This window comes from Larus michahellis, chromosome 27 (assembly GCF_964199755.1).
Source record: "Larus michahellis chromosome 27, bLarMic1.1, whole genome shotgun sequence".
NCBI lineage: Eukaryota > Metazoa > Chordata > Aves > Charadriiformes > Laridae > Larus > Larus michahellis.
In genome coordinates this window covers 428,530-438,973 of record NC_133922.1, presented here as the reverse complement: position 1 = coordinate 438,973, position 10,444 = coordinate 428,530, and the positions used below count along the sequence as shown (strand labels likewise).

The 10,444-nt window shown below is 53.1% G+C and overlaps 1 protein-coding gene across 1 annotated transcript; it reads left to right on the top strand.

The window, feature by feature from the left end:
* The first annotated feature begins 775 nt into the window (after window positions 1–775).
* Window positions 776–1,714, top strand: LOC141735003 (olfactory receptor 14A16-like). The gene has a single exon (XM_074567419.1). The coding sequence runs from the start codon at window positions 776–778 to the stop codon at window positions 1,712–1,714; it is 939 nt and encodes a 312-aa protein (XP_074423520.1).
* The last annotated feature ends 8,730 nt before the right edge of the window (window positions 1,715–10,444 follow it).

Here is a 10,444-nt window from a genome sequence, read left to right as displayed (position 1 = left end):
ACCACCAGAGAGGGCGTTAAAATGCCTTGAGCTGGTCCTCTGCCACTAAACTGGTCCAGGCTCCTGGGATGGAGGAAACTCATGGCAAAGAGCTCCTCTGCAAAGCGGGAGAGGAGACGAGCAGGCAGAGAGAGGTTAAAGGCAGCTGGGAGTGGGAGGACACAGAGCTCACAGAGAGAGAAATCTTCACAGCCCTCGACACGGTAAGTCTCTGGGTACAGGGCAATGCCGCTGCAGTTCCTGCAGGGATCTCCTAAAGCTCTCATAGCCCAAAACCTATGGGATCTCTCTCCTGTGTAGCGCAGGAGGACACGCCCAAGATCAGAGATTCTCTGCTGCACCATCAGACGGAGTAGACATTTCACAGGGACTTTTCCAGAAGCACCTCAAGGCAAGCGCTACCTGGGAGTTGTCCTGGTTTCAGCTGGGAGAGAGTTCATTTTCCTCCTAGAAGCTGCTGTGTTTTGGATTTAGTATGAGACTAATGATGATGAGACATTTTGGTTGAGTTGTTGCTAAGTAGTGTGTATGTTAAGTCAAGGACTTTTTCAGTTTCCTGTAGAAAACGAGAGGGAGCAGAGGCAGGACAAGCTGGGCATAGGAATATTCCATACCACAGACGTCATGCTCAGTATAGAAATGGGGGTTGGCTGGGCGGCAGGAATCCGTGTTTGGGTTTGGAAGGGCAGGCAATGGGAAGAGATTTGCTCAGAGCTGTCCTGACTTGTGAGTGTGCTTTCCTCCTTTGGCAGTACCTCGGGAACAAAGGGATCCGATGTCCAACGGCAGCTCCATCACCCACTTCCTCCTCCTGGCATTCGCAGACACGCGGGAGCTGCAGCTCTTGCACTTCTGCCTCTTCCTGGGCATCTACCTGGCTGCCCTCCTGGGCAATGGCCTCATCATCACTGCCGTAGCCTGTGACCACCGCCTCCACACCCCCATGTACTTCTTCCTCCTCAACCTCGCCCTCCTCGACCTGGGCTGCATCTCCACCACTCTGCCCAAAGCCACGGCCAACTCCCTCTGGGACACCAGGGCCATCTCCTACTTGGGATGTGTTACACAAGTCTTCGTGTTTGTCACCTTCATCTCAGCAGAGTTTTATCTTCTGACAGTCATGGCCTATGACCGCTACGTGGCCATCTGCAAACCCCTGCGCTATGGGTCCCTCCTGGGCAGCAGAGCTTGTGTCCACATGGCAGCAGCTGCCTGGGGCAGTGGCTTTCTCTATGCTGTGCTGCACACAGCTAATACATTTTCAATACCTCTCTGCCAAGGCAATGGCCTAAACCAATTCTTTTGTGAAATCGCCCAGATCCTCAAGCTCTCCTGCTCAGACTCAGACTACCTCAAGGAAGTTTGGATTATTCTACTCAGTGCCTGTTTAGTCTTTGCATGTTTTGTTTTCATTGTGCTGTCCTATGTGCAGATCTTCAGGGCTGTGCTGAGGATGCCCTCGCAGCAGGGACAGCACAAAGCCTTTTCCACCTGCCTCCCTCACCTGGCCGTGGTCTCCTTATTTGTCAGCACTGGCATATTTGCCCACCTGAAGCCTCCCTCCATCTCCTCTCCATTTCTAGACCTAGTGGTGTCACTGCTGTACTCGGTGGTGCCTCCAGCAGTGAACCCCCTCATCTACAGCCTGAGGAACCAGGAGCTCAAGGGTGCTCTGAGGAAACAGACCCAATGGATCCTGCACCATCAACAGTAATTTTCTTCCCCTTTCTTTCATAGTGTTCAAATCACCTTTGAGAGAAATTTCGGCTTTTTTTTTTTCCTGATAATCATACTTAGAGGTAATTGCTTGGGATCATAGCACTTCTCTTCAGGCTCTTTCCTGTTGTGTCTCATCCTTGAAGAACCATGTGTCACCTCTTTCCTGCCTAAGAGCATCTCTACAATAAAAGGGGATCTCCTGAGTGTGGTGCCTGATGGCTGGGTCGGCTTGATACGGTTTTGGCTGCGAAGAAGCCTAAGGAACTGGACTTTCCAAGCGTCTTTCCACCTTGTTTTGGGAAACAATGTCACAGTAGCACTGGCATATTTTAGACACCAAGACTTAGTTGAAGGCTGTCTTCTTGGTGTAGAGGGGCAGTGGAGACGGTACATGACCTCCCAGTAACATTCCTCAGGCTGTCACAGGTATGATGGGGCTGATGGCAGATTTCAATCCATGTGGAAAGGAATCTGGAGTGGTCAGGAGAGGACGGGGACACTCCATGTTCTCTGGGATGGGAAGTGAATGGAGACAGAGAAGAGTTTAAGTCTCAGAGATAGGTCCCCCCAGGACAAATCACTAAATCCAGGTACCCACAAGCCAGGACTCTGCAGGGCCGTGGGAGGCAGTGAAGATGCATCAGGCAGAGGGAAAGGAGACTGGAGAGATGCGGGAGCTGCCTGAGGAGCCCCAGGGCCAGGAGTCTCCTGCTGTCCTGGGGAGCAGGGCAGGCGGGGAGGCAGAGCGGGGCAAAGGCAGTTTGGGCTGGGGATCAGCTGCAGCTGAAGGCAGGAGAGCCAGAGAGCGAGTGGCCTCTGCTGGCCCTTGGGGCCAGCTCCAGCCCTGGGGTGATGGGGAGGCTGAGAGCCCTCTCTGCCCCCAGCAGCTGTGGTGCCCTTCAGAGGGGCTGGGGCTGTGGGGGGAGTGCCCAGAGCTCTGCAGTTCCCTGTGGGGAGCACTGCTGTGGGGCCAGCCCAGAGCAGGGGGCTCTTTTGGGCTGGGCTTGGCAGATGGCGGGGAAGGTGGGAGAGAGACAGGGTGGGTCTGGAGTGGTGTGGGAAGTGCCCAGGAGAGGAAAACCCCAATGTTAGCGGCGCTGTGTGACCATGTGAGGACGTGCTCCAGTGGGCATGTGGGGCAGAGCCAGGTCTCCTGGAGAAGGAAGCAAGTCATTGTCCTGGTTCTGGCAGGGACAGGGTTAATTCTCCCCGGGCTCCATCAGGGACACAGGTATTCCATGCCATGTGAGCCATGGCCAGGCGGAGCTGCCAGAGGAGGGGCCAGGAAGTCGCTGCTGGGGAGCGGGCTGGGGCGTCCCGGGTCCGGTTGGTGAGCGGCGGTTCCGTAGTCGTGTTTGTACATTCCTCTGTCCGTGTGATTGTTGTTGTTTTCTTGTTCCCTTTGCTCTTCTGTTAAACTGCCTTTGTCTCAACCCACAAGTTCTGCCTTTTTTCTTCCAATTCTTCCCGTATTGGGAAGGCCCGAGCGAGCGGCACTTAGTTCCTTGTTGCCGTCTCAGGCCAAACCACAACAGTCCTTTTTTGGCACCCAACGTGGGGCTCGAAGGGTTGAGATAACAACAGAATCCAACTAGAGCTTGGAAAAATGAATTTGTTGTATGCATTTATTGTATTAGGTAAATAGTCACTGGTCACCATGTTGCTTGGTTTGTTCTCGTGGCTGCGTCATGTAAATTCCTCTATGGCTTATGTACTCCCTGCAATGCTGTTTATCACCTCTGGGAGAGGGATCAGGATTGTCATTTTACTGTCCTGTGTGATATCGGCTTAGGATATGAGAACATCACTTGTTAGACAGTTACTTGGGGGCGTTTAAGTGGCATTGCTGTCCTGTCCGTACCTTGGGCACCGTCTCTCACAATTTATTAATAATTACACCCAGTCTGTGGGGGAAATGGGGGGACACTTTCCCCAGCTCTTTTGCCTCCCTTTTCTCCTTCGGGTCAGGTATGACAGCTTTTGAGAATTTTGAATATCCTTGGGATGCTCAAACCAGCCTGGCCCTATTGTTATGTCTGCTGAATGTGTTCCAGGTCCTGTTCAGGGTTAAACGACTATTTAAGACGACCACCCAGAGACCTGCTCCGAGGCTGGACAGTCAGGGGTGGCACGGCATGTGGGAGAACACGGGCAGGTACCTAGAGAACTTCTCGCCTCCAATGGTCTGGGACTTCACCCCTGAACAATTACCGGACCCTGACAGAGTGGTAGAACATCTGAAGGGAAAATGCTGTGGCTATTCTGGAGAGGCACAACTCACCGCACTGTGCTGGGCCCTGGCCAGTATCTACCAGGCCCTGCTCAGTGTTACGCAGCACCCTCAGGGGGAAGAGATGGAGACCAGGACGACAGACACTGCGGCTACTGCAACCCCTGCGACAGACACTGCAGCTACTGCAACCCCTGCGACAGAGACTGCGACTACTGCAACCCCTGCGACAGACACTGCGGCTCCTCCAACCCCTGCGGCAGCCACTGCCACTGAACCAGGGAACCAACCCGCGCCAGTATCAGTTGCCCCCATACAGAAGAAGAAGTACACGAAGAAATCAGTTCTCTTAGTAAGGGATAACGATGAACCAGCGCCATCACGAGAACAGGAGGAAGAGGCAGAACCAGAGATAATTACTCGATCCCTATCCTTGAGTGAGCTGCGGGATATGCGAAAAGATTTCAGCCGACTTTCAGGCGAGCACATTGTCACCTGGATGATGCAGACTTACCCACAGACCCTGATGAGGTGCAATGCACAAGGCCCATGTGGCGGAAGGTTGTACGGAGCGCACCATCATCATATGCCAACTCACTGGCAGTAATGGAATGGAAAGGCGAAGAGGGACCAAGGGTGGATGAGGTGGCTGGCCGGCTCCGGCCATATGAAGAAAGTCTCTCTTCCCGCCTTGTCTCAGCTGTGGAGAAACTGTCGCGGAAGGTCCAGCAACTTGAAGAGAATATGTCCTACTCCCCACCTGTATGGGCCAGCATCTCAGCTATTAGGAGCAGGCGTTTCCCCACTCAAGAGAGAGAGTACAGAGGGTACACACCACGAGGCACCCTGTGGTTCTACCTGCGTGACCACGGGGAGGACATGAGGAAGTCGGATGGACAACCTACTTCGACCCTGCGGACACGGGTACAGGAGTTGCAAGGAAGGACAACCACAAAAGAGGATCCCTCCAGGAAAAGTGCCGCCCTGGTTTCCAGGGGGCAGTTCCCCAGACAGAGCAGAAGGTCTGATCTTACTTCTGATCCTCTTGAAGGAACTTCCAAGTCATTTCTGCAAGAAGTGAGTAACGGACACTATGACCAGGATTAGAGGGGCCCTGCCTCCGAACAGGGGGAGAAAAGGGACAACCGGGTTTATTGGACGGTGTGGATTCGATGGCCTGGCACATCAGACCCACAGGAGTAGGAGGCTCTAGTGGACACGGGTGCACAGTGCACCCTAATACCATCAAGCTACAGAGGGGCAGAACCCATCTGTATTTCTGGGGTGACAGGGGGGTCCCAAGAGCTGACTGTACTGGAGGCTGAAGTGAGCCTAACTGGGAATGAGTGGCAAAAGCATCCCATTGTGACTGGCCCAGAGGCTCCGTGCATCCTTGGTATAGATTACGTCAGCAGAGGGTATTTTTATGTGGGTATTTAATGGATGTGATCAACAACATAGCAGCTATGTCTCCACCAACTAGTAAAAAGGAAACATAGAATCATAGAATCATAGAATCATAGGGTCGGAAGGGCCCTCTGGAGATCATCTAGTCCAACCCCCCTGCCAGAGCAGGGTCACCTAGAGCAGGTTACACAGGAACATGTCCAGGTGGGTTTTGAATGTCTCCAGAGACGGAGACTCCACCACCTCTCTGGGCAGCCTGTTCCAGTGCTCTGCCACCCTCAGAGTAAAGAAGTTCCTCCTCATGTTTAGGTGGAACTTCCTATGTTCAAGTTTGTGCCCATTGCCTCTTGTCCTGTCCCCGGGCACCACTGAGAAGAGCCTGGCCCCATCCTCCTGACACCCACCCTTTGAGTATTTATAAGTGTTGATAAGGTCCCCCCTCAGACGTCTTTTCTCCAGACTGAAGAGACCCAAATCCCTCAGCCTTTCCTCATAAGAGAGGTGTTCCAGTCCCCTAATCATCTTTGTAGCCCTCTGCTGCACCCTTTCCAGCAGTTCCCTGTCCCTCTTGAACCGGGGAGCCCAGAACTGGACACAGTACTCCAGATGCAGCCTCACCAAGGCAGAGTAGAGGGGGAGGATGACCTCCCTCGACCTGCTGGCCACGCTCTTCTTGATGCACCCCAGGATGCCATTGGCCTTCTTGGCCACAAGGGCACATTGCTGACTCATGGTCACCCTGTTGTCCACCAGGACTCCCAGGTCTCTTTCCACAGAGCTGCTCTTTAGCAGGTTAGCACCCAACCTGTCCTGGTGCATGGGGTTAGTCCTCCCCAGGTGCAGCACCCTACACTTGCCCTTGTTGAACTTCATAAGGTTTCTCTCTGCCCAGATCTCCAACCTGTCCAGGTCTCTCTGTATGGTGGCACAGCCTTCCGGTGTGTCAGCCACCCCACCCAGCTTGGTGTCATCAGCAAACTTGCTGAGGGTGCACTCTATCCCCTCATCCAGGTCATTGATGAATATATTGAACAGGACTGGACCCAGCACTAACCCCTGGGGAACACCACTCGTCACTGGTCTCCAACTAGACTCTGTGCCCCTAATCACAACCCTCTGAGCTCTATCTTTCAACCAGTTATCTATCCACCCCACTGTCCATTCATCTAACCCACACTTCCTAAGCTTCCCTATGAGGATGCTGTGGGAGACCGTGTCAAACGCCTTGCTTAAGTCAAGGTAGACCACATCTACCGCCCTCCCCTCATCTATCCATCCAGTCACGCCGTCATAGAAGGCTATCAGATTAGTCAGACATGATTTCCCCTTGGTGAATCCATGCTGAGTACTTCTGATAGCTTTCCTTTCCTCCACGTGCCTTGAGATGACACCCAGAACGAGCTGTTCCATCATCTTTCCAGGGATGGAGGTGAGGCTGACCGGCCTGTAGTTCCCCGGCTCCTCCTTCTTGCCTTTCTTGAAGACTGGAGTGACATTGGCTTTCCTCCAGTCCCCAGGCACCTCGCCTGTTCTCCAGGACTTTTCAAAGATGATGGAGAGCGGCCCAGCAATGACTTCTGCCAGCTCCCTCAGCACTCTCGGGTGCATCCCATCAGGGCCCATGGACTTGTGAATATCTAGATGATCTAATTGATCCCTCACTCGATCCTCCTCAACCCAAGGGAAGTCGTCTTCTTTCCCTGTTACTTTATTCAATGCCTGGGACTCCTGAGGGCTGGGCCGAGCAGAAAAGACCGAAGCAAAGAAGGCATTCAGTAACTCCGCCTTCTCCGCATCCTCCGTCACCATGACTCCTGCCTCATTCAGCAGTGGGCCTACAACTTCTCTGGTCTTCCTTTTGCTTCCAATATACTTGTAGAAGCTCTTTTTGTTGTGCTTGATGTCCCTAGCCAGGTCTAATTCCAAGGCGGCCTTGGCTTTCCTTGTTTCATCCCTGCACGCTCTGGTGGCATTCTTGTAATCCTCCCAAGGGATCAGTCCCTTCTTCCACTTTTTATAAACTTCCTTCTTCCACTTGAGCTTTTTCTGAAGCTCCCTGCTCAACCATGCAGGTCTCCTGCGTCCCTTGGCCGATTTCTTTCTCTTAGGGATGCACCGATCCTGAGCTTGGAGGAAGTGGTCTTTGAATATCAACCAGCTTTCTTGAGCCCCTTTGCCTTCCAGAGCCCTAGCCCACGGGATCTCTCCAAGCAGTTTCTTGAAGAGGTCAAAGTTAGCCCTCCTGAAATCCGAGGCTGTAATTTTACTTCTTGTTGTTTTGTGCATAGTACCCATGATCCTGAACTCAACCATTTCATGATCACTACAACCTAGGGTGCCCCCAACCTTAATGTCCTCCACCAATCCCTCTGTGTTTGTCAGTACCAGGTCCAGGAGTGCTCCTCTCCTTGTTGGCTCCTGTACCACTTGTGTCAAAAAGTTGTCATCAATGCACTGGAGGAGCCTCCTGGACTGTGCGTGCCTGGCTGTGTGGTCTTCCCAGCAGATATCGGGGTGATTGAAGTCCCCCATGAGAACCAGGGCCTGCGCTTGCGAGGCTACCTCAGTTGTCTGTAGAAAGCCTCATCAGTCTCCCCATCCTGATCAGGTGGCCTGTAATAAACACCCACAACAGTGTCCCTCATGTTTGCCTGTCCCTTAATCCTCACCCATAAGCTCTCGACCCTCTCTTCATCCGCCCCTAGTGAGAGCTCAATGCATTCCAAACACAAGCTTTCTTAGGCATTGTGGGGTTTTGGAGAATGCATATCCCACATCACAGTCTAATTGTAATCCCTCTCTATCAAGTAACCCGGAAGAAGAACGATTTTAAATGGGGTTCTGAGCAGCGACAAGCTTTTGAACAAATCAGACAGGAAAGAGTCCATGCAGTGGCCCTGGGGCCAGTCCGTGCAGGACAAGACGTTGAAAACGTGCTCTACAGCGCAGCCGGGGAGAACGGCCCTACCTGGAGCCTCTGGCAGAAAGCACCAGGGGAGACCCGAGGTCGACCCCTGGGGTTTTGGAGTCGGGGATACAGAGGATCCAAAGCCCGCTACACTCCAACAGAAAAAGAGATCTTGGCAGCATATGAAGGGGTTCGAGCTGCTTCTGAAGAGGTTGGTACAGAAGCACAGCTCCTCCCAGCACCTCGACTGCCGGTGCTGGGCTGGATGCTCAAAGAAAGGGTCCCCACCACACATCATGCAACTGGTGCCACAGGGAGTAAGTGGATTGCACTGGTCACACAGCGAACTCGAATGGGAAACCCCAGTCGCCCAGGAATTCTGGAAGTGATCACGGACTGGCCAGAAGGCAAGGATTTCGGAATGTCACCAGGGGAGGAGGTGACGCGTGCGGAAGAGGCCCCACCATATAATAAACTGCCAGAAAATGGGAAGAAAGATGCCCTGTTCACTGCTGGGTCCTGCCGGATTGTGGGAAAGCATGGAAAGTGGAAGGCTGCTGTGTGGAGTCCTACACGACAAGTTGCAGAGGCCAGTGAAGGACAAGGTGAATCGAGGCAGTTTGCAGAGGTGAAAGCCATTCAGCTGGCTTTGGCCATTGCCGAGCGAGAAAAATGGCCGGTACTTTATCTCTACACTGACTCATGGATGGTGGCAAATGCTCTGTGGGGGTGGCTACAGCAGCAGAAGCAGGGCAACTGGCAGCGCAGAGGCAAACCCACCTGGGCTGCTGAACTATGGCAAGATATTGCTGCCCGGATAGAGAATCTGGTTGTGAAAGTACGCCACGTAGATGCCCATGTACCGAAGAATGGGGCCACGGAGGAACATCAGAACAAGCAGCAGGTGGATCGGGCTGCTAGGATTGAAGTGGCTCAGCTGGATCTGGACTGGCAACATAGGGGTGAACTATTCATAGCTCGGTGGGCCCATGACTCCTCAGGCCATCAAGGAAGAGATGCGACATATCGATGCGCTCATGACTGAGGGGTGGACTTGACCATGGACACTGTTGCACAGGTCATCCATGAATGTGAGACATGCGCTGCAATCAAGCAAGCCAAGCGTTTGAAGCCTCTTTGGTGTGGAGGATGATGGCTGAAATACAAATGCGGGGAGGCCTGGCAGATGGATTACATCACACTGCCACAAACCCGTCAAGGCAAGCGCCATGTGCTCACAATGGTGGAAGCAACCACTGGATGGCTGGAAACATACCCTGTGCCCCGTGCCACTGCCCGGAACACTATCCTGGGCCTTGAAAAACAAGTCCTGTGGCGACATGGTACCCCAGAGAGAACTGAGTCGGACAACGGGAATCATTTCCGAAACAGCCTCATAGACACCTGGGCCAAAGAGCATGGCATTGAGTGGGTGTATCACATCCCCTGTCACGCACCAGCCTCTGGGAAGATGGAACGATACAATGGGCTGTTAAAAACTACACTGAGAGCAATGGGTGGTGGGACTTTAAAACACTGGGATGCACATTTAGCAAAAGCTACCTGGCTAGTTAACCCCAGGGGATCTACCAATGGGGCTGGCCCTGCCCAATCAAAACTTCCACGTACCGTAGAAGGGGATAAAGTCCCCGTAGTGCTCATGAAGAATATGCCAGGGAAGACAGTCTGGGTCAGTCCTGCCTCAGGCAAAGGCAAACCCATCCGTGGGACTGCTTTTGCCCAAGGGCCTGGGTGCACTTGGTGGGTGATGCGGAAGGATGGGCAGCTCCGATGTGTACCTCATGGGGATCTGATTTTGGGTGAGAATTGCCAATGAATCAAATTGTGTGTTGTTAATTGCTAAGTAACACTGTCACTGTATGTCCTCATTACTATAATTGCTATCAGCTGTACTAGGAGTAAGGCACAGGGGTGATGGGATCAGAACTGACCTCAGCAGGTGGTGCCCAGAAACTGTCCTCAAGATCTACATCTTCAGCCCACGGACTGTGTGCATGAGCCACACCGGGTGCACCAGTCACAAGCTCCGACAATACAGCATGCAAGAGGCCAGCACCACCCAGCATCTCACCTGCCCTGAGAGACTGTTCTAACAGATGGAGCCCAGAGCCATGGATGAAATGAACTCAACGGACACTTTGGAGGGATGGCCCATAGAC